This window comes from Schistocerca nitens, chromosome 11 (assembly GCF_023898315.1).
Source record: "Schistocerca nitens isolate TAMUIC-IGC-003100 chromosome 11, iqSchNite1.1, whole genome shotgun sequence".
Lineage (NCBI taxonomy): Eukaryota > Metazoa > Arthropoda > Insecta > Orthoptera > Acrididae > Schistocerca > Schistocerca nitens.
In genome coordinates, this window is record NC_064624.1 from 72,418,314 (window position 1) to 72,444,044 (window position 25,731).

General features: G+C 39.0%; 1 protein-coding gene across 5 annotated transcripts; it reads right to left on the bottom strand.

The window, feature by feature from the left end:
- Positions 1-1,097: 1,097 nt before the first annotated feature.
- On the bottom strand, positions 1,098-19,563 carry LOC126213291 (uncharacterized). 5 transcript variants are annotated; one of them, XR_007541133.1, is made up of 5 exons: positions 19,429-19,540; positions 19,062-19,178; positions 17,443-17,529; positions 11,277-11,339; positions 1,098-1,415 (listed from the first exon to the last, which is right to left on the bottom strand). XR_007541133.1 is itself a non-coding variant. In XM_049940962.1 (4 exons), exons 2-4 carry the CDS (start codon positions 17,509-17,511, stop codon positions 1,239-1,241), a joined length of 309 nt encoding a protein of 102 aa, XP_049796919.1. In that variant the 5' UTR covers positions 17,512-17,529; positions 19,429-19,563; the 3' UTR covers positions 1,098-1,238. The 5 variants fall into 5 exon arrangements, 4 of the variants coding, with proteins under 4 accessions (XP_049796919.1, XP_049796918.1, XP_049796920.1 ...); XM_049940962.1 differs by lacking the exon at positions 19,062-19,178 and having other exon boundaries at positions 19,429-19,563; XM_049940961.1 differs by lacking the exon at positions 19,429-19,540 and having other exon boundaries at positions 19,062-19,224.
- Between the last annotated feature and the right edge of the window lie 6,168 nt (positions 19,564-25,731).

Here is a 25,731-nt window from a genome sequence, read left to right on the forward strand (position 1 = left end):
GACAGGGAACTCCTAGGTACTGCCAAAGACCCACTGATCCTTAACACACCAGGAGTATAAAGCATACCATGCAAATGCATAAAACAATAACTGTACATCTAAATGCTGTGAAGAACATATCAGATGTGTGCAACTAGGCCACACAGAAAAATCAGCCGAAGCAAAATACAGCATAAATGAAAAACACACCTTCAACTTCGAAAACACAAAGGTACAGTGCCGAGCATCTGGCTTATGGGAAAGCATTATCAAAGAATCCATAGAAATAAGGTTTCACAAAAATCTGGTCAACAGAGATGAGGGATCTCAACTCAGCACAGCATGGAACTCTGCGATAGCAGCAGTCCATCGGGAGCTTACCCGTCAACGTCCTCCGCCACGGACGTAAACAGAATGCTTACACCGAGAACCAAACATGGTTGCCAAGGGCGACTGTCATCACCATCACCGTGTGCACGCCACTGGTCCACCGTGGCTACCCAAGGTCTAGTTGAGGGGGGTGACTGCACATATAAATAACCCGCTCTCCACCAATCTGAACACTTTGCCATAAGATGGGTAGTATGACAATTCCTCAAACGTTGCAAGATATCAACACTACCATGCAGCTGAATACCTGAGAAACCTTCATCAGCATTAAATTTAGTACACTATGGTGATAATTACATGAATATGGAATTTCACACACTATCACTGTAATGTGCCAAATTTAATGCTGTTTACAAGAATTCTTGCTAACACAATGTTTTCTCTTTGCAAGCAGTTTGGGATAAGCAATGTTCCATTACACTGTAAATTTATGTCATTCGTACTGGATAAACCCATTGTCTTTACACAGAGCAAACATAATTCCAGTAATGCAGTATGTTTTTCATTAAATACTTCAGAGAAAATAAATAGTATGACAAATACCATACTTATCTGATAACATACTGCTTACAGTTGATTGATTTATGTCCTACATCTTTTCTATTACAGAACTGTGACACAGACAAATTGACAGCTGCTGCGAAGAAGTCTTCTTTGGTACATTTGTTCCAAGAACGAATTTGAGACATTTATTATTTACATGTACAATAAAATTACGATGTGTTACAGTTAATAAACTTATGTTTCCTACAAGTTTCATTCAAATACCATTACATACAACAGAACAATATACCTACAGTCAATTGAAATACTATAAAAATTCTGGAGAAGTGGTAATATCCTAGGTTTTAATGATTCATCATTTATGATCACTGGAATGTACTGCACCCAATGCATTTCATGATATTCATACAGTACTTCATGCACAATGCATCACCGATGTGAAAACTTACATCATGCTCAACGCCATCTAAATCCCGTTTCAGTTCAAGGTCTTGCTTTATACGAAGACTAGGCATTACAATCCTTGGTGGATCTTTAAGAAACTGAAAAAAGAAAGAATGGCAAATTCAAAGCTTCTGTTCTTGTGATTGTGTTACACATCAAGTGGGGCTAAAAAGCTATTGGTCACATGTATTCACTTACTGGCATTAGGTAACAAGAAAATGTGTCACGTCAAATTAGATTTACTTTCATTCCAATTGATTCATACTGAGGAGGTCCTACAGGACGTAGGAAATGTCAGAAAAACATGATGAACATTTGAAATCAAATTTCTGTTTACCTTGGAGGTAGACACATCAAATATCAACCAAGCAGAGATTATTTCATCCTTGCCAAGGAGCTACTACCAGTACTACTACTACTACTACTACTACTCTCTCTCTCTCTCTCTCTCTCTCTCTCTCTCTCTCTCTCTCTCTCTCTCTCTCTCTCTCTCTCTCTCTCCCCACCCCCCCCCTCTGAATGTGCCAAGAACATTTGATTTTATGATGATCTCAGCTCCCTATTTTCTGACCTATGTTATTCAGTGGAACATGATAGGGTACCTCTGCAAAGCCAATGAGGGCACTATGGTCAAGAAGAAACTAAGCAACTAGCAGGTTATATGCAGAATGCATTTTTTAGGTCAGAAAACCACCTGTAAAGACAATAAGCAGTTATATGCAGATCTAAGTGTGGGTCACCTAATTTTGGTACTGAGGAAAATACATGTCTAATGTCACAAAAACTAATGCAAACCTGAAGTAAAAGTAAAGCTTTCAACAACCTGGAGTTAGTTATTAACATCTTAGTGCTCTGTTAGACATTGTCTTACTGGATGTGGTACACCACTGGCTTCCTCCAACTTTTGAACTGACTGACACAGTAAGTTACATGAGAACCTAGAGCTTCACACTGTAATGGAAACTGTCATTTTCCACATAGACAATTTCCATGTGAAAAAGTGACAGATGATGCCTGGGATGGAACCCAGAACACTTAAATTTGTAGCCTCACACCCATTCAATAAGCAATCCTCTTACTCTTAGAAAATTGTATATGCATTCAAGACAAGATCCAGAGTTTCATTAACTAACAGTGGCATTGTACGCAACACTGGAAGGAAAAGTAGAAATAATTAGCTACAAAATCATATATTCCATGCTGAGGACCCACTAAAAGATGCACCACAGAACACAGGCAGTAATACATTATCATGAAAAATAAGTACTGGACAATGAGATAAATCTGCATTTATCTCATTGCATGTTACTGAAATTTGGAATCTGCATGCAGGTAAGTATCAAATGTGAGGAAAAAATAATTTTGAAGTGTCAAATGTGATGTGGAAAAAGTAACTATTTGAGTTCCAACATCCACCCACCATAGTACATTAATGCTTAAGAAAGAGTCTGGTAAATATTGTATACGAATCAAAATCCTGTATCATACTGCAGTGACAGGATATATATACTTGTCAGCTGCATAATTGAAGATGCATGAATTCAAACAGTGCAAAAGATTTGGAGGAAAATTACATCAATAAAGTACAACATGACATGAGGTTGACCAAATATAGACAACATGAGCCATGCTGTCCATCCATTTCATTAAGGAGATTTAGAGAATCCATGCAAAATGTAGATCTAAATTTTGAGAGGACAAACTGAACTCTTTCATCTCAAAATCATGTCCTGTGACATTAGCACAGCTGTGAAAACAAAAATTCCTGTGAAAATCTACAAAACATGTTTTCCCAAAATTAGCCTGTGTAACTGTTTAGAAAAACCACACAACAGGAGAATATTTATTCTGTTAGTAATAGACATGCCCAAAATAATAAATTCCCTAAATACAGAGATTGGAACATGAGCACAGGACTACTGAAGCATCACAGATTGCTACTGTTAAATACAAACTCTGGGAGACAGGAACATACTTCTGCCTAACAAACCTGATAAAGTGATCGAACATGACATAACAGCCAATACACCCAGCATGGGGAATGTTGTGGAATACAGTGAGGACCTGCAAATGTTAACAACATTACATAGTTACATGACAGCAGATATCTGTACAGCAAATTCAAATGAAGCTAAATCCCCTGAATCCCCATGGCCAACCAAAAGTTGAACATATGAGAACCACCAAGACAGCTTATATAAGAAGCTTACATTAATTTATAAGCAACATCATATCTTGCAAAACATGAAACAAAAAACGAAAACCTCAGAACTTCTGAAGAAAAATTTTAGAAAAGGGATCAAAGACATCTCTACAGTTGATAGTTGACAATGATGCGGATTGTAGCAAAACGGAAGACAGTAACAGAAAAGACATAATTACAATGCTTTGCCTTAGAAATTTTCTCCACTAAAGAACATAAAAATGCATTTCACATTTCTTACTACAGCACAGATACTAAAATTACACATACATAATTGACTAAAGTGGGGACAGGAGGGAGAAGGAAAAACCAAACTTTTTCTACACAATTTACCACTAGACCTGAAGGGGAAGCCATCAGATGAAATAAAACAAGTGGATGTTGCAGGATCACCTCTGGCAATGGAACTATTATTTTATGGAACACTGGCATTTCATGGGAATAGAAAAATGCACAGGTCATTTCAAGTTGTAAGAAGAGGCACAGCAAACATGTTTGGAGCTAAAGACCTAAACAGCAGATAATTTTTTTCTCCTATATGATTTTGGAAAGAAAACAGTTCATCTGCATGAATAAAAATGAATCCTACAGTCATTCATCAAGTAAAATTGACTGCTCTATTCACTCACTGTTCTGCTGAATGCAATCAGCCAATACAATTTTGAATACTGGGTGATTTAAGCTAATCAGAAACGTTCACATAGTGATCTAGTGACTGTCTAATATTAGAGATTTGTCTAACAACAGATGTAAAAATTTATTTTGGCTGCACTGATAAGTTATACCTAGATTTCTTGCATTTTATGGGCTGCCACCTTAACCATTATGGACACATCCATGTGACAATAATAACTTGACTGAAAAGGGTGTCTTGCAGATCATCCTCTTCAATTTCCTTCAGACTTACAGTATTTGGAGTTTAGTGCTGGAACATCAATTTCCTAAACCAGCACTAGGCAGTAACCAAACTAAAAAAAATTGACTTTGAAGATCAGAAGACTTCTGAGTGCTGCCTACTACAAAACATTTCCTATTTATTAACACAATTGCTGGTAATTGGAAGAATAGCATAAAAGTGCCTTAATGAAAAAGTTGCTGGTTCAGATCTAGTAGGAACTACTACTTTTTAAGAACTTCCAAGTCTACTAACAACTTGCAAATTTAACAAATACTGAATTGTAATAGTTTGGTAAAAATTACATATTTTTTAACATTCAACATATTAAAACAAAAATTTTGATACATTCATGCGAGATTTATTTATTTTCAATTTGATGCTCTCCATTTTTGTACCAAAATGTAATTTTTTAACGACTCACATTTTCATGTAACTTTTAACTAAAAATAACTATTAGAAAAGTATGACCCAGCATGAATTAAAATTACCATTTGCTTTACATATGGCATTTAAATAAAACTAAAAGAACTGGTAGCACTTACTGTGACCTGAACCACCAATTTTATGATTATTATAATATTATCCTATGCACTCAGGTACAGACAACTATACAATACATTTTTTACACTTGCCACCAATCACAAATCACCCAATTGCCAAATGCATTTCTTGTTTCTACTTTTATGGAGGACGGCATCATACTACTTTACCAAATAATTGGCTGGCCACTGACCTTCAAATCCTGAACCTAAGACGAAAATCTATGAGGACACCCAAGTGAAATCCCCTTGGCAGCCCTGGAAGCATGCTTGGTTAGGCTAATTGTTTAAGTAACTGATCCTGAAACTAGGAGTTACAGCCTCAAATCTGAGACCTAGCAACAGTTTTCATCTGTTGGTTTGTATGTGTACCAATGCAGTCATACAGAATTGTTATTTATCTTCATATAGATAACGAAGTAATTCTACAGATATACATGCTAGAACTATTGCTCCTGCTCAAAGACAGCACTTTAAACAATAGTTCACAGTCCCCACCCCAAATGAACCATGGACACTGCTGAGGCAGGGTTCCTTATATGTCAACAACTTTGAAAACAGTGTTAGGTGCAAACACAAATAAGTATTATCTGAGGAGATATCAAACTTAGACATGGATCCTCAAGATGGACAAAATACTTATCAGCAGTTGCAGGAGCAATGGTCTGGATTATCAACTGACCTGGCCTTGTAGCATTAACCAACTTCCTGTACCAATAATGCCAATGGCTGAAAGCAATGCGAAACTGTAGCTCTCTCGGTTTTTCTTCTTCACGAAATCGTTGTAGTTGTTGTGGTCTTCAGTCCTGAGACTGGTTTGATGCAGCTCTCCAAGCTACTCTATCCTGTGCAAGCTGCTTCATCGCCCAGTACTTACTGCAACCTACATTCTTCTGAATCTGCTTAGTGTATTCATCTCTTGGTCTCCCTCTGCGATTTTTACCCTCCACGCTGCCCTCCAATGCTAAATTTGTGATTCCTTGATGCCTCAAAATATGCCCTACCAACCGATCCCTTCTTCTAGTCAAGTTGTGCCACAAACTTCTCTTCTCTCCAATCCTATTCAATACCTCCTGATTAGTTACATGATCTACCCACCTTATCTTCAGCATTCTTCTGTAGCACCACATTTCGAAAGCTTCTATTCTCTTCTTGTCCAAACTAGTTATCGCCCGTGTTTCACTTCCATACATGGCTACACTCCATACAAACACTTTCAGAAATGACTTCCTGACCCTTAAATCTATACTCGATGTTAACAAATTTCTCTTCTTCAGAAACGATTTCCTTGCCACTGCGCCCGTCTACATTTTATATCCTCTCTACTTCGACCATCATCAGTTATTTTACTCCCTAAATAGCAAAACTCCTTTACTACTTGAAGTGTCTCATTTCCTAATCTAATTCCCTCAGCATCACCCGATTTAATTTGACTACATTCCATTATCCTCGTTTTGCTTTTGTTGATGTTCATCTTATATCCTCCTTTCAAGACACTGTCCATTCCGTTCAACAGCTCCTCTAAGTCCTTTGCTGTCTCTGACAGAATTACTATGTCATCGGCAAACCTCAAAGTTTTTACTTCGTCTCCATGCATTTTGATACCTACTCCGAATTTTTCTTTGTTTCCTTTACTGCACGAAATTATCTTAGGCAAAATATTCAGGAGGTAAAATAGTCCCCCATTCAGATCTCCAGGCAGAGTCGACTCAAGAGGATGTTATCAGAAAAGCATGCCAGGCAGTCTATATGTCTGAGTGTGGAGTATTACATATCATAGCAGGATTAGCATATATCACTAGAAGTAAGATAGATATTGCCTACAGGAAAATTGAAGAGATCTTTAGAGAAAAGAGAAGCACTTGGATGAATATTAAGAGCTCAGATGGAAAACCAGTTCTAAGTGAAAAAGAGAAAGCAGAAAGGTGGAAGAATTATATAGAGGGTCTATAGAAGGGTAATTACTGTAGGGCAATATCATGGAAATAGAACAGGATGTAGATGAAGATGAAATGGGAGAAATGATACGGCATGACAAATTTGACAAAGCAGTGAGAGACCTGAGTAGAAACAAGGCCCTGAAAGTATACAGCATTCCATTACAACTACTGACAGCCTTTGAAAGGCCAGCCCTGACAGACCTCTACCATGTGGTGAGTAGGATGTAGGAGATAGGTGAAATACCCTCCGACTTCAAGAAGAATATAATAATTCCAATCACAAAGAAAGAAGGTTTTAACAGACGTGAAAATAACCAAACTATTAGTTTGGTAAGTCATGGGTGCAAAATACTAACACGAATACATTACAGATGAATGGAAAAACTGGTAGAAGCTGACCTTGGGAAAAATCAGTTTTGATTCCATAGAAATGTTTGAAAACATGAGGCAATACTGACCCTACAACTTGTCTTGCAACACAGATTAAGGAAAGGAAACCCTATATTTCTAGCATTTGCAGACTTGAAGAATCCTTTTGACAATGTTAACTTGATTACTCTCTCTCAAATTCCGAATGTTGCAGGGATCAAACACAGGGAACAAAAGGCTATGTACAATTTGTACAGTAACCAGACAGCAGTTTTAAAGAGTTGAGGGGCATGAAAGGGAAACAGCAGTTGGGAAGGGTGTCAGACAGGGTTGTAGCCTAGCCCTGATGGTATTGAATCTGTATACTGAGCAAGCAGTGAGGAAAACAAAAGAAAAATTCGGAGCAGAAATTAAAATCCATGGAGAAGAAATAAGAACTTTGAGGTTTGCTGACAACATTTTAATTATGTCAGAGACAGTGAAGTACCTGGAAGAACAGTTGAACAGAAGGAACAGTGTCTTGAAAGGAGAATATAAGATGAACATCAACAAAAGCAAAATGAGGAAAATGGAATGTAGTCGAATGAAATCAGTGATGCAGAGGGATTTATATTAGGAAATGAGACACAAAGTAGTATATGAGTTTTCCTATTTGGGGAGCAAAATAACTGATGATGGTCAATGTACATAGGATATAAAATGTAGGGTGGCAATGGCAGGTAAAGCTTTTCTCGAGAAGACAAATTTGTTAACATTGAGTATAGATTTAACTGTTGTGAATTCTTTTCTGTAAGCATTTGTTTGGAGTGTAGTCTTGTATGTAAGAGGACAAAATGGATGACAAACTTTTTAAACAAGAAGAGAACAGAAGCAAACATCAAACAATGGAAAATCCAGAATGGAATGTAACAATACCAGAGAAGGAAAGTCTCTACTCATGATACAGCAGTGATGCTAAGTCACAATAAAAAGATTCACACAATTAAGGCTTTCGGCCATTAAGGCCTTTGTCAGCAGTAGACACTCATTTGCACACGGTCTCAGAGAGCTGAGAGCACAGCTTGGCAGTGTGGTCTCAGCTCCCTGAGTGTGTGTGTGTGTGTGTGTGTGTGTGTGTGTGTGTGTGTAAGAGAATAGAAGCTTTTGAAATGTGGTGCTACGGAAGAATGGTGAAAATTAGATAGGTAGATCATGTAACTAATGAGGAGGTACTGAACAGAATTGGGGAGATGAGGAATTTGCGGCACAACTTGACTAGAAGAAGGTATCTGTTGGTAGGACATGTTCTGAGGCATCAATGGATCCCCCATTTAGTATAGGAGGGCTGTGTGGAGGGTAAAAGTCAAAGAGAGAGACAAAGAGATGAATACACTAAGCAGATTCAAAAAGATGTAGAGTGCAGTACGTACTTTGAGATGAAGAAGCTTGCAGAGGATAGGGTAGTATGGAGAGCTACACGAAACCAGTCTCTGAACTGACGATGATGACGACAACAGCCTAGGGAGGTTAGAGACTTTAAAAAGGAACCATTGATAGGTTGTATTCAGTTGTAGTAAGAGCTGAAGTGCAGTGGCAGAAAGCACAAGACTTCTGGTCAGGTCAGTACAGGATTATCTACAAAAAATCAAATAGGAGTCATGCAGGAAGAGCCCCAGTAATGAGCAAGAAAATAGGAACACGAGTAAGCTATTATCAACAGCAATGTCAATGAATTACCATAGCTGAAATAGGCACGAAGGAAATACAACAGTGGTAGAAATTTGTATGGCAACAAGACCAGCAGAAGAATGGAATATGAAAAAGTTTGATGAGTAATTATTCAATAGCTAAGGAAGATGAAAGCCAATTCTAGAAAGTAATGAAATTCAATAGTAGGAACAGGATGCACAATAGTTACGAGAACAACCAATGGCATAAATGACTGAATGGGGGAAGCTGCATGGTAGAATTTTGCAAATTGCATGAATTAGTCACTGCAAACACTTGTTTGAAGTATCATGAAAGAAGCTTGTGTATGTGGAATAACCTGGAGAAACCAAAAGGTTTCAAGCAGATTATGTAATGTCAAATACAAAGATTTCAAAACAGGATTGTGATCTGCAAAACATTTCCAGTGATAAATGTGGAATCTGGCTAGAGTTGTTTTTATTAACTGCAGAGTAATGTTGTTGAAATGGTAAAAGTAGAATTTAAGTACATGGGATTTGGGTAAGATCAATGAACCAAAAATCATTGATAGTTTGAAAATGAGCATTAGGCAGCAAGTGGTAAATAGATGGTAATTATACACTGGGTGATGAATAGGCAGCTTTGAGATGAAACAGTGAAGGCAGGAGGAAACATAGGTAAAAAGTAAGGCCTAGTACAAATACCTTAACAACTCATGAGATGCTGAATTTAACTGATGAGAAGAGAAAATACAAACATGTGGCTATTAAAACAGACAAAAGGGAATACAGACGTTACTGGAATGATGTTAACAGAACATGCAATATGGCTAAACAAGAATGGTTGTAAGGCAAAGGGGAACAAACTTGCTCCAGAAAGGGGAAAGGAAGTAGTTGTAGACAAAACTGGAGATTTTATGAGATGGCCAGAATTTGATACAACACTGAAAGAGCAAAGTCGTAACAAGGCCATTGCAGTTGATGACATTCCCTCAGAATTATTGGGATACTTGGGAAAGCCATCCATGACAAAATTATTCCACTTTTGTGCAAGATACGAGATAGCTGACAAAGTTATACATCAACCAGAATGTAATAATTCAAATTCGAAGAAAGGCAGGTGCTAACATGTGTGAATACTATCAGACCAGACCATCAGATTAATATATCATGCTTGCAAGAATGGAAAAGCTTTTAGAGGGTTAAGCTTACATAAGATCACTTTGGGTACCAGGAACATGTAACACAAAGCAATATTGATACTATGGCTTACCTTAGACAAAATTGTGTTTACAGCTTTTGCAGATTTACTGAAATGCTTTTGAGAATGTGGAGTTGACTGCACTCTTTGGAATTTGAACAGCAGCAGAATAAATAGACAGGAAGCCCAAGTTTGTTTGCAACTTTCACAGAAACCAGACTCCAGTGGTAAGAGCTGAAAGACATGAAATGGAAGCATTGCGTAGGAAATGAGACAGGCTTGTAGCGTACATCTGATATGCACTCTGTACGATGAAGACATGAAGGAAATCTGGACGATAAAGGAAACTGTGTGTTTACCAATGACAATCTAATTCTATCAACAAAACCAGCATCTTGAAATTGTCAATGAAGGGATTTGTGGGAGGTAAAAGCTGGAAGAGTAAAATTGTATAGTATTACTAGAAGAGATTGTACGACAAACATCAATAAAAGCAATAGAATCTAGCTGAAATAGATCAGTCAATGTTGAGTTTCAACCAGAAATGAGACACTAAAAGTAGCAGACAACTTTTGCTATTTGGGCACCAAAGTAATTGACAATGGCTGAAGTAAGAAAGAAATAAAGTGAAGACTAGGAATATCAAGGAACATGTGCCTAATAAAGAGGACTGTTCACATCTAATATAAATTTAGGTGTTAGGAAGTATTTTCTGAAGATATTTGCAGTGCAGCCCTGAATGGAAGTCAAACATAAATGATAGGCAATTCAGACAAGATGAGAATGGAAGCATCTGAAATGTGCTGCAGAAGAATGCTGAAGATTTCATGGGTACACAAAACAAATGAGGGAGGAACATAGGGACCAATTTCACTAACACAAGGGACCTGTTAATAGCACAAATTCTGAGGCATCTAGGGATAGTCAATTTGGTAATGGAGGTATATATGAGGGTAAAAAGTGTAGAGGGAGACTATGGCATAAAGACAAGAAGCAAGTTCGAATGAATGTAGTAGGTGACAGTCATCAGAGATTAAGAGGTTTATAGAAGTGCATCAAGCCAATCTATATTATATTCACCAAAACTGAGCCATAACATGACACTGCTTAATTTCATACAGTCACACAAATTCTAGACTTACCTGTTTGTTCACTTGCTCATCCAATTCTTCTTTTACTTTCGTGGTAGATGTGTGTAACTGAACCTGTGGTGAATAGTAAAAAAATATCTGCTAGGAGTTCTTTTAAGAAGACAATTTTAGGTATATTACAAACAAGTATCACATATTATAAGTCTATGACACTTCTAAAGAATATATGACTCATTCTTTTCAGAGAGTGGCCTTCTCAGTGACAGTAAGGTGCATTTCAATGGTAATGATCAAAAAGTTATATGAATGGTCAGTGACAACATATTTGAAAATTTATTAGCATCTTGCACTTCATTTTCCTATGCTGCTATTTTCGATCATATTTCCTACTTCCATAATCTTTATTTACTTATCATTAACTATTTTATATGAAATATGAAATGCGCATCATATAAAAAAAAACAGTAGTATAATGAAATCAGTGGGTACAACTAGATGCTTTAATATTAAAAACAACAATACCCATATCATACAACTAATTGCAACACGAATTTTCTGTCAGCCAATCACACAGTTTTATTTTGAAATATTAAAATGATGTGGATGAGGCAGGGAGGGAATAATAAGTAAGATTTTTGATGCCATTCACTTACTGAGAGTTTCCTGTTTCTGCTAGCTGATGACTTGGGATTTGGATTTTTGCATTACTTACAGTATCTTGTTTGTAAACTGCTTTCTGGGAACACATTCTTTAACATTCTCCCCGATGCCAACAGCAGAGTCATAGAGATATCAAAAACTATTAGTATTCTAAGCCTGGTAAACAAAATACAGACGGCACTGTATGTTCCACTTAGCATATCACACGGACCTTTTTTTATGTTACTGATATCAGGGGAATTAACACATATCTGAACCGAACACTCCTCTCAGTTAACACACGAGGTAAAACAATCTTGAGGACTTTTCTTGCAGATTTGGTTGGTGTGGTTTTTTCCAGTTCACTTTCCCATTAACATGAAATCTGGCATGTTTACTTTCTATACTGACTTGCAGACAAATACAATGAAACAGTATTAAAAAATTGAGGTTCTGGACAAAGCCCTTCTGAAATAGAGAACACATTCACAGGAACACAACAAACACACACATGGTCACTGTCTCCAGGAACTGGGAATGACCATCTGCTTTTGGTATGAGCAACCATCTGTTAGGGTGGGTTGTGAGATATGAGGAGGCACGGGGCAGCAAGAGAGGGATAGCAGTGTAAAAGTGGGAGGAGGGGTGGGGGGAAGATAATGTGTTCTCTGTGATAGCATGCAAGGATGTGGCAGAGAGAGTATGAGTTGCTAAAGGTAGTTTTGGGAAGCTGTACTGTGGGAGGGGGAAGGGGAGGAGAGGAGAGAAATTGAGAAAGGGAAAATAGTAATTGCACTGGGAGGAAAGAAGAGTGTGTGTGTGTGTGTGTGTGTGTGTGTGTGTGTGTGTGGTGAAGTGAGAGCAGGGAAAGGGGACATGGACTAGCACAGGCTGAGTCTAGAGGGGTTACAGGAAATAATATGCTGTGTTAGAAGATAGAATCTAGTTGGAGCCAGCTGTGAAGCAGTTACTGAAGTGAACCACATCATGCTGGGGGCACTTCCAGCAAGTGAGTGGTCCAGCTTTCTTGGCCACACTTCGGCAGTGGTCACTCCTGCAGACAGAGCGATTTAGTTGTCATGCCTCTGTAGGATACAGCACAGTGCCTGCAGGCGGGTAGTTGCAAATCACAAGGTTGCTTTCACAGGTAGCCCTGCCTTTGTGTTGGAGATGTCTGACAGGGCTGCAGGAAACATGCATGTCCTGCATGTAGCTCTGTTTCAGGGATATGAGACATGAGGCAAGAGGTTGGAAGCAGGCCTGGAGTAGCGATGGGCAAGAATATTTTATCAGTTCAATTGGAGACAAAACAACTGTGGGAAGGGTGAAGAGATTATTCCTCATTTCAAGGCATGAGAGGTAGGGTAAATCCCGGCAGAAAATGTGATTCAGTTGCTTCAGTCATGGGTAGTACTGACTTGCAAGGGGAGTGCTACTCTATGAGTATGTGGGAGATGGGGGTTGACCAAAGCGTCCGATCCCACCCGTCGGCTTTGACTCATGACTTAAGGCTACTGTGGTGTGTGACATCATGGTGGTGTGGAATTTAGTTTGTGAGAGTGGCGTATTTGTAGGTGTTTTGATGTCATCGGTGGTGCTCTCTGGTGGTGTGTTCATGTGTTGTGTGTTAGGTGATGTTTTTGGTTTAGTTTGCATGTGTGGCGTGTTCATAGGTGGTGTATTGTTGCGGTTGGTGGTTCTCTCTGGTGGTGTGTTTAAGGGTAGCGTGTTACGTGGCGTATTATGTTCATTTGCGTGGTAGCATTGCACATGTGTGGTATTTGTAGTGACTGTGCTTTCAGCAGAATATTTTTCAGGGAGTTAACAATTTTGGCTTTGTTATGTCAATGTTACTTTTTTTTTATTGGTGTGAATTTTGGTAAACTGCTTTTTTTATGTCTTTGGTAGGTATGGATATGACTGGCAGGGTCAACAGTTTTCGGTTGTCGGCAATGATGGGGGACAGTGCGTTGTCTCTAATAAAATTTCTTCAACTATTCGGATTTTTGGATGAAGTCTGGAAGTGTTCAGTGCGATGTGAAGAAATGCGGCTTACTAAACTTCTGGCATCTCTGATAAGGGATGGCTATATGTGGAGGTGTCTTAAGGATAACAGGTGAAGGGAAATGTTCGATTCCAATTCGTGGGATCGGGAGCTGCTGTTGAGCTATGTAGATCAAGTGAAGTGTCCGATTCCACTGTATATTGTGTTTAGTGGAATTTGAGTAGTTTTGTGCCATCTTTTTTTTGTCATTTTGTGTCGTTTAGTATGGTGGTGTGCGTCTAAATTTGTTCGTATTTACTTTGTCCCCACCCAAAAACCCCCAATTTCCCAAGCTTGTCCTGTTAGTTTCCTTAGGTTTTTGTGGAACGCGTGTGTTGGTTTTTAATTGTATTTTTGTGTTAGTGGTCATGTTTATGTAATGACATCATAGGTGCCATATTGTTGTCTTAGTGTATGGTCGTTTCCGCCATATTTGTGACGTCATGGGTCAAAGCAGATGGGTGGAATCGGACGCTTCTGTATTTGTGACTGACAAGACAAGGCATGGGAATTCCATTTCTGGGAAAAGCCTGTAAAGGAAATTTTAGGCTGTGCACGCCTCAGTGTGACCCTTAGCATTTCCTTCAAACCACATTGTTTCCCAATATTCTTAGCTGGTGGAGTCTCCTTACATTTCCTTTCCCCATAACACTCTGCATCAGAAAAAGTCTACCTTGCACACCTACAGATTCTTTCATCACCACCACTACCAGAACCACTAGTGGTAGCAACTGCAGTAGTAGAAGTACTGCCAGTATTAACTTTTAGTTCATAGTATTATTCACTGACACTGCTACTTCAGACACTCAAATCATTGTAATACTATTTGCCATATTAAAACTTAGTTTCAGAAAAATATGATATAAAAAGGGAAACCATGGTCCAATTTAATAGAGGGTCTGATGGACTTAATCAGATAAAGTTCAATAAACAAACCAAGGAGATCACAAAAATGTCATCAACGAATCTTGATCTGGTGAACGGTTTGTGATTCTGGGTGGTTAGTAAGGAACCCTCGAGGTGGCCTATGAATAAATTTGCAGAACATGGTGGCATACAGTTGGCCTTTGATGTACTGCAGATTTGTTTGTAGGCAAACCCTTCAATAGAGAAGTAATTGTGTGTGAGAATGTAGTTGGACATGGCAACCAGGAATGGGCTGTAGGTTGGGAGACAGTCAGACAATGGGGAAGGTACTGTTCAGTGACAGAGTCATGTGTGTTGGGGGATGTCATCATAGAGGGTGATAGCACTTTCCTAAATTGTACAAAATGGAAACTCTTCCTACAACATATCACTCATCCCCATAACCTCCCATAGCATCAATGTTCACTAGTCTGTATGCTCCGCCCCACCTATTCCTTACCCTGCTCTCATTCTAGCACTGAGCAGTGCACACACCTACCCCACAACTCTCCCCCCCCCTCCCCCGTACAGCCTCCCAACACTGCACCTAGAAGCCCTATTCTGTCACCCTATGTCCTTCACCAATCCCACAGGCAGCACAGCATCACCTCCACATTTTCTGTGTTTGGATTTTACTTTCTCTGATCTTTGGAAAATGTGACAGAGGCACCTGAGTTGTCAGCAACTGAGTTTTGCTTTTCACCATTGGACTAGTTCAGATACAACCTCACATGAAAAGCTGGAACAGCGACTGCTCAGTCACACAGCTTTGAGCTAATGGAAAAACAGATACATTTACAATATAGATGTAACACGATATGAAAGTGCACTGTAGTTGTCACTTCTGTAGTCGTTCCAAAAAGAAGTGATAAGAAGGCATGTGTGCTAAATCTACGATGACTTGCCTTTACCAACTGCTTACATTTTGAGATCAATGCTAGACCTACAGTATCACTAGAAGAATGAACATCGTGAATATGAGCAAGACACTACAAACACCAAGTTCTTAGAAAGAAAGTTAAGTGAGACATTGAAAGTACAAAGGTTTTCTTCCTTCAGGGGGGGGGGGGGGAGGGAGAGGAAGGTCCTACTTGACCCAGAGTTTGGCAGTTGGCACTTATAAAACCTATCAAGGCTACTTTCATAACGTGACATTGTCTAGCATGGATATACATTTGTGTTTTCACTGCTTCTAGATAAACTTTCAAGATGAATGATTCAGAGCAAAGACATCTTTATAGGGTCACAAGTGTTTTGACCTAGCTACAAAAACACAAATTAATTACAGCACTTTGATGAAGTAAAAAATGAACAATATATTTTCAAAACAAGTTCAATGAGGAGAGAATTATCCTTAGAATGTTGATGGCCACACACTGGGAACTTCAAATCCTGCTGATCTCAGAAATACTGAATCAAGAAGTGAGCTCTAACAGTAGCTTTAGCATGTTTTAATTTGCCAGAAGCTGACAGTGACATTCTGCTATAATTATTTCTTTTATGAGAACCAAATCCGTAGGCATATGTTGTGTGTTACAGATGTGTCATATTTGAGCCCACACAGTTTAACTCTGTGATTATACTAACATTTAATTAATTTATGTGCTACCAAATATTTAGAGTGGTAATGTGAAAATCTACTCGTTAAAGAGCATTGCAAACATTCTGTAGTTAAAACTGTAACACTCCTTTACTCTTTTAGTATCAACATTACCACCATTCCCTTCTTAGGGTTGTAAATGATACTACCAACTGCTCTTTCATTTAATAGTATTTAAGCTCCTCAAAGGATTTCAATAAGAGCTCTTTGTCACATATCACTTCCCTATATTTAATAGATTCTGAATACCTACGCCCAAATCAAAAACTGATCAAGAACAGTAATATTGCTAACAAGAACATTGAGTGCATAAAACCGATTAGATGAGCAATAGCAAAAATAATACACCAGGAAAACAATATTGTAGGTCATTAGTTTAGATTTTTCTATCAGGCACCATGACAAATAGACTGCCACATATTGTCTTTGCAATAAATCCACATATATATATATCCCTCTTGTATGGGTATGGTCGACTTAAAAACTGACCACAAATAGAGCATCTGATCAATTCATCCAGCAAGCCACAAAACTGATCTACAGTAGCAGCTGAATCATCTGCACTCTAGCAAGTAAAGTCCTACTCATATCCATTAAGAATACCACTTTCTAAGAAAGGAACAAATCTAGACATTAACAACACACCAAACTAAATCTCAAAGTAGAAAATTAATTTGTAACAAGTGATTGCAAACACCACAATAGTTCAAGAACATGTGACAATTTCCTAGTAGACAACAAAACTGATCATTAACTACTGGCATTCCAACATCACACTAACAATAAGCTACAGAAATTTTAAAACAAATTAAATATTGGAGAGCAGCATTATATATTACAAGATACCAATCCATTGCAAATATGTTGCACAGCCAAGAGTCAACTTCATTTGGTCAAGAATCAAAACCAACAGCCAGTACCAAATATTTCATCTGACAAACAACAGGGAAGGTAATCTGCTTGTTTACACACCACATTCCACAGAGAAATTAATGAAACAATGGTAAAAAATACAAGAAGCTATTTACCAAGGAGCCTGGTTCAGCATATACTTCATTCTTCTCTTTTTTCAGCCAACTAGTTCCCTTTGAGTCCATGAGTGCTCTCCTAATCCACTGAAAAACAAGAAAGAAAAAGTGATTGTTTAAATTGTTACTATTCAACATAGTGCACAGGCAGCATTTTCTGGCTGCAGCAAACGAGTCAATGCATATTAAAAATTTAAAACTGGCTGAGGAACAAAGAACCTGATAAAAAGAACTGATTTACAACTTGCTGGTTATAAGGACTCTGAAGCCTCACTGTCATTAATGGAAAACACAACTCAATTTGACAGAAAACAAAAACCACACACAATGGAAACAAATGACTTACAGTTACTGCTGTTACTTAGTAGCAATTGCTTGTGGTATAAAATCCTATTCTGAATATGGTAGCTGACATAGGTTGCATAAATTTCCAAGTGTCATGTGAAGCAACTAAGAAAAGTGAATTTACCAAACACATCTATTTACTGTATACAATTTTACATATGAAGAATAAAAGATTAAAATGAGTCTTGAGCTATATCTAAGCCTGTCAATGTATCCTGCAAATTCCTTAATATACAGAATAATGTAAGAGGTTTATAATTATGTTCTTAGCAACGTATGCAAGGTAGAAAAGAATTATTTCTCAATGATACTGGCTGCACTTTCAATCAATCTATAAACTCATATTTGCTCATGGTATTCAGAAAAGCAGAACATGAAAATCCACCCATACAGACAGAACTTTCTTCTTTTTCAGTCAGTTTAGTATGTATTTTTAACAACTGTTTCCTTATACAGTCATCTATATTCAACATTATCAACTTAATATAGCGCAATGCTGCAATATTTACCCAGTCACTAAAAAACACACGCTGCTGCCTGAACGTTGCATGGAAAAATAAATGATTCTTGACTGTCAAGATTTAACACCGACTAAATTCCTCTAACAAGACTTAGTGAAATTACTTTCTCATTAGCGTACCCATGACAATGTTCTGTGGTTTTGGGATGCTTTTGTCGATGGCAATTACACATACACATAAGGCCTTAGAGAGTCAATTACATTTCCCATATCCTTCCATAGATTGAAACGTGCACATTACTACAAACAGCAGTTAACACTATTTACTAAACTATGCAGCACATAGGCACATTGATAATCCATGGAAAACGCAACACAATGAATTCCCTCTACAGCATTCTCTTTCATACCAACATAACCAATCCCTGATACTCTGTATTAACATGTGCTAACGAATCTGATGTATCGGCAGTACAACGGTTTGCGCTACAACCCGGGCGAACTACAGATTAAAGTGAACTCTTACTGTCCCTATTCCTTCCTTCAAAAATATTGTTACCGAACTTCGCATGCACAACGCAAGTAAATATAACAATATGAATGCAGCGTGTGTGTGAACTTCATGAGGGCCTTTTTTCGTCCATGACAAAGTATTTCACATTGACCTTCACTTTCTCTAACCACCACAGAATATATACACTTTTCCGGTAATTATAGACAACACATCAAAATTTCTGGCGGTTCTTTTGCCAAATCACGGTAAACATTATGCAATTTTATCGGACAGAACGAAAACAGCAAGCATATTACATACCCACACGTCGATCTGGTATTTTTCGTAATTGCCGAACAGCACAGGTACGTAATGTGCACTAATATGTTTGTCTAAACACTAGTCACCTCCTGCTCGCAATGCGGAAACACAAGCTCACTGAAAATAACAAGTGTTTGGTTCTGATACACATAACCTGAAATAATTACTTACGAACATAACCAGAGGCGCCAAAGATGATACAAGAATTAAATGTGGAACAAAGTTATCATTCAAATGGGCCCAATAAATGAAATTAAACCTATATAATAACTGTACGAACAGTTACTATAGCATCATTACAAGGCATTGGCTAACTACTTCATTCGAGACAGTTAGCTGTAATGATAATTAAGTATTGACTTAGTACCACACTCAATATGCGTTTTTCCGTGATGTCCTGTCTCCACCATCAAATCACTCATATATTACACAGAAAACGCAACATAATACCGTACAAACGCATGACACCAACTACTAAGCTCTACAGCCGTCTGCTGCTGTGGTCAAAGTCAATAAATGCGGAAGAAAGAACCTACCACGGAGGTCGTTCTAACATTCTTGGAATCAGAGCTGCATATCTGCTAGGAAAAAAAAAATTAAAGTCGTTTGTTGGTTAAATTGGGGGAGGAGACCAAACAGTGAGGTCATCGGTCCCGTTGCCTTCTCTGAAAACTAACTAGAACAGACAGTTAGGAACCTCACTCGTGATGAAAATATATTGTTTCTAACGGCAACAAATAGACCTGATCTCTTTGAGGATGTCCACATCAGTGAACGTGATATGGTTGTGGCAGCAAATGACTAACAGAGTACAAAGAATAACTGAAACAAGCATATATATATATATATATATATATATATATATATATATATATATATATATATACGTGTGTGTGTGTGTGTGTGTGTGTGTGTGTGTGTGTGTGTTCAGTAAAGTAGATAAAAAAATTAGTAGTGTCGTATCTCAATGAGGAACTGAAAGTTTAAGCACAGGGCAGCAGTATGTAGAGGAATGCTGGCTCAAGTTTAAGAGAATAGTTGAGCATGCACTGGACAGATATGTACCCAGTAGAACAGTTCATAATGGGAGGCAATCTCTACAGTATACAGTTACTGTAAAGAAACAGCTAAAGAAATAGAGACTACTGTGTCATAGATGTAAAACAAAGCATAGAGCTGTAGCTACAGAATTGCTGAATAAAACGCATTTGTCTGTCAAGAAATCAATGTGTGAGGCTTTCAATGACTGCCGCAGCAGAATATTGTCAAATTTTCTGTCAGCTGCCCACATAGAATATCGATGCTGTGACTCTGACGTGGAGCTATGAAGGAATAAACATAGATAAACCCAGACCAGGCAGACCTCATGTACTGATGGGCAGGAATTGCCGGGCATTGTTGTCAAATGATATTTCACAAACCCCAAAGCAATTCTGGTTGTATGTAAAGGCTGTTAGTGGCACAAAAGTTACTGTCCAGTCCCTAGCGAAGGAAACAGGAACTGAAACTCAGGGTAGCAAAGCAAAATCTGAAATGCTTAACTCTGTTTTCAGATTTTACATTTCAAAGAAAAACCCAGGACAAATGTCCCAATTTAGTCCTCATAACACTGAAAAGATGAGGGAAGTATGTACTAGTGTCAGTGGTGCTGATAAACCACTGAAATCGTTACACTTGAGTAAAGCTCGAGGGCCCAATGGAATCCCTGTCAGATTCTACACCGAATTTACGCTAAGTTAGCCCCCCTTCTAACTAAACTCTGTCACAGATGCCTCAAACAAAACATGGTGCCTAGTAGTTTGAAGAAAGCACAGGTCACGTCCATCTATAAGATGGTAGTAGAAGTAATCCACAAAGTTACAGTCCAGCATCCTTGACATCCATTTGGTTTAGGATCTTAGAACATACTCTGAGCCCAAACATTATGAGGTATCTCGAACAGAATTACCTCCTCCATGCCAGCCAGCAATGATTCCGAAAATAACAGTCATGTGAATCCCAACTCATTCTTTTCTCACATGACATACTAAAATCTTTGGATCAAGGCAGTCAGGTAGATGCAGTATTTATTGATTTTCGAAAAGCATCTGACTCAGTACCTATGCTTGTTATCAAAAGTACATTCATATGGAGTATTAATTGAACTTTGCGACTGGATTGAGGAGTTTTGGTAGGGAGGATGCAGCATGTTATTTTGGATGGAGAGTCATCGTTACATGTAGTAATAACTTCAGATGTGCCCCAGGGAAGTGTGTTAGGCTCTTGCTGTTCATAGCATATATTAATGACCTTGCATACAATATTAACAGTAACTTCAGACTTTTTGCAGATGATGCAGTCATCCATAATGAAGTACTGTCTGAAAGAAGCTGTGTAAATTTTCCTCCAGATCGTGATAAGATGTCAAAGGCATGTAATAACTGACAACTTGCTTTAAATGATCAGAAACATAACACTGTGCACTTCAACACGAAAAAGTGTAGTATCCTATGACTATAATACCAATGAGGCGAGCTATACAAATACCTGGGTATAACCCTTTGTAGGGATATGAGGTGGCTCAGTCGGTGCAAAAGCAGAAGGTAGACTCCAGTTTATTGGTAGAATACTGGGAAAGTGCAATTAGTCTACAAAGGAAATTGCTTACAAATCAGTCATGTGATTGGTTCTAGCATATTGTTCAAGTGTGTGTGACCTGTCCCACAAAGGGCTAACAGGGGATATAGAAAGTATACAGAGAAGGGCAGCACAAATGGACACAGGTTTGTTTGAGCTTTGTGAAAGTGTCACAGAGATGCTGAAGAAGCTGAACTGCAGAATTTTAAGACAGACATAAACTATCCTAAGAAAGATTACTAACAAAGTATCGAGAACCGACTTTGAATGATGACTATGCGAATATATTATAACCCCTTATGTATCAATCACTTAGGTATAGTGAGGGAAAGATTAGATTAATTACAGCACATGCAGAGGCGTTCAATCAGTCATGCTTCCCATGTTGCAAGGGAATGAAACGGGAAGAAACACTAATAACTGATATTTGGACATACCCTGTACCATTGACTTCAGGCTGGCCTACAGAGCATAGATGTTGATGTAGGTACACGGGAAATTGTCTACAGTTGTCATTTATTTGTGCCAAAAGCCAAAATAAGAATTAATCACTATGTCTAAATCAATGAACATAACAAATCGTTAAAATCTTCGAAGAGAGGCGTGTATACAGATTTATCTGGCACCTAAAAAGATTGTTTGCTGAAAATGTTTCGCACTACATGAAAAAAATTGTACTCTAGAAACCTGTTATTTTATTTTATGTGTCTACAAAAGCTGCTCACTGAAATTGACAATGGCTGGGAGAGTGGTGTACTCACCATGTGCTCCTCCATATGCCCATCTGATGATGCCTAAGGATTGAGGATGACATGGCGGCCAGTCAATACTATTGAACCTTCAAGGCCTGTTTGGATGGTGTTTGCTTATTTTTTTTTTGTTAGAAAAACAATCTGTATTTTCTTTAAAATATGTTGTGATAATTTGAGAAAGTTGGGTAGAAATACTGTTATTACTCTGCTTAGCCAGTGAGACAACAAGAAGATATAAAGTGTGGTATCATTCTGTAGGTTGTGTACAAGGTGAGTACCAAGCAATTATTACAACATGATACACTCCTGGAAATTGAAATAAGAACACCGTGAATTCATTGTCCCAGGAAGGGGAAACTTTATTGACACATTCCTGGGGTCAGATACATCACATGATCACACTGACAGAACCACAGGCACATAGACACAGGCAACAGAGCATGCACAATGTCGGCACTAGTACAGTGTATATCCACCTTTCGCAGCAATGCAGGCTGCTATTCTCCCATGGAGACGATCGTAGAGATGCTGGATGTAGTCCTGTGGAACGGCTTGCCATGCCATTTCCACCTGGCGCCTCAGTTGGACCAGCGTTCGTGCTGGACGTGCAGACCGCGTGAGACGACACTTCATCCAGTCCCAAACATGCTCAATGGGGGACAGATCCGGAGATCTTGCTGGCCAGGGTAGTTGACTTACACCTTCTAGAGCACGTTGGGTGGCACGGGATACATGCGGACGTGCGTTGTCCTGTTGGAACAGCAAGTTCCCTTGCCGGTCTAGGAATGGTAGAACGATGGGTTCGATGACGGTTTGGATGTACCGTGCACTATTCAGTGCCCCCTCGACGATCACCAGTGGTGTACGGCCAGTGTAGGAGATCGCTCCCCACACCATGATGCCGGGTGTTGGTCTGTGTGCCTCGGTCGTATGCAGTCCTGATTGTGGCGCTCACCTGCACGGCGCCAAACACGCATACGACCATCATTGGTACCAAGGCAGAAGCGACTCTCATCGCTGAAGACGACACGTCTCCATTCGTCCCTCCATTCACGCCTGTCGCGACACCACTGGAGGCGGGCTGCACGATGTTGGGTCGTGAGCGGAAGACGGCCTAACAGTGTGCGGGACCGTAGCCCAGCCTCATGGAGACGGTTGCGAATGGTCCTCGCCGATACCCCAGGAGCAACAGTGTCCCTAATTTGCTGGGAATTGGCGGTGCGGTCCCCTACGGCACTGCGTAGGATCCTACGGTCTTGGCGTGCATCCGTGCGTCGCTGCGGTCCGGTCCCAGGTCGACGGGCACGTGCACCTTCCGCCAACCACTGGCGACAACATCGATGTACTGTGGAGACCTCACGCCCCACGTGTTGAGCAATTCGGCGGTACGTCCACCCGGCCTCCCGCATGCCCACTATACGCCCTCGCTCAAAGTCCGTCAGCTGCACATACGGTTCACGTCCACGCTTTCGCGGCATGCTACCAGTGTTAAAGACTGCGATGGAGCTCCGTATGCCACGGCAAACTGGCTGACACTGACGGCGGCGGTGCACAAAAGCTGCGCAGCTAGCACCATTCGACGGCCAACATCGCGGTTCCTGATGTGTCCGCTGTGCCGTGCGTGTGATCATTGCTTGTACAGCCCTCTCGCAGTGTCCGGAGCAAGTATGGTGGGTCTGACACACCGGTGTCAATGTGTTCTTTTTTCCATTTCCAGGAGTGTATGTATGTTTTTAGTTAAATTATTTCAGTAGGAGCATATATCAACTTCCTACTCTCGAAGTTGTTCATAGCTAAAGTTTTTTGAGATTGCAGATATGAGCAAAAATGGTTAATCTATGTTGTGGAAATGTATCATATCTGTGCTGTCATGCACATGGGTAGGTTCTGGTTGTGTGTAAGCATGTGTCATTGTGTAATTAGTGGAAGGGGATTTGTAGTTTCACTGCAGCTCACTGAATTCTACAAATGTTGAACGTCAACACAATATTGGCAAATGTATTCAGATCATAGTACTGGCGACATACATTTGAGCATCTATCCAGTGAATTTCAGAAAGGAAGTAAATAAGGTTACTGTTGGCAATATACTTTCAACTTGACTCTAGCTTTTAATACAGGAACATGGATATTCAATGTTCAATTATATTATAGTGCACTTGAACAAAGCATATCTACAAAATTTATTATAGAGTAACATTATTGTTTTGTCATTTTTAACTGACATCGGGTGCAAGGATGAAAAAATATTAGCTCTCAATTGTATCTTCTGGTCATAGTACACAACATGGAACAGAACATGCAAGAATTTAAAAATTTGTATTTGGGGACATGATATAAATTTTGGAGAGATTACAGGTAAATGCCACATGTCAAATATCGAAGTGTCATTTGCAGTTTCACTCGAACTTATAACGCATCTTTAATATGAGTATCGGATTTTTAAATGGTGTCCAATATGCAGCTCTACAACTATGCAACATTTGTTCTTGTTATTCGAAAGTGGTCCACAGATAGAAATTTTATTATGATTGCTACGTCTGTAAACATCATCCAGCATCTCATGTAAGTACACCAAAAATGTAATTTTGAGGATACTGTAGAGGCACTATAGCGCTGACATGCCAGTATCTATCACCTGCAGTTTCAGGCAAACTGGGTTTGCGTCCAAAATTTGTGTTCCTCATCTTTAAATGTAGCTTGATACATGATTCAAGAAGTACTCTAAATTTGTTTTTGTAATTCAGAAATGATTTATAAAACAATTTTCAGGTTTGAATGGTAATTCTTTTAAAGGTGAATGTGTGATTTCCATTTTATTCCTGCCTGAAATCCGTTTTGGTATCCTTTGCATTTTCTTTCATGTGTAATTAATTATTCGAATGCCACGCTCTATACTACTACATAATACCTGCCTCAATAATTTCCGTTGACACAGACGCCATATAGAAAACTGTATAACTATGCAGAAATTGCAGCACCCCGATTACTGTGGCATCACTCTATTGAAGCCACTTTCAGTTATGTCATAAAAGATAAAGTCGTTTTAACTGTTTGGCGCCACTTTCATTCACCCACACTAATTAGTGTCAGAAGTAAATCGAGCAATTGCCATTATGGTTTCAGTGATTCTGAAGCTAGTATGCAGCATTGGTAGCTTTGATATTTATACCTGTGTATTAGGATAATATGCAGATTCAGATCTAGACTATATCAAAGATCTCTACAAAAATTGTCGGTTTTAGTAAATTTGCTGTGCTACAGCCACCGGAAGTGGTGTGTCTGCCAGTCCAACTGGCACCC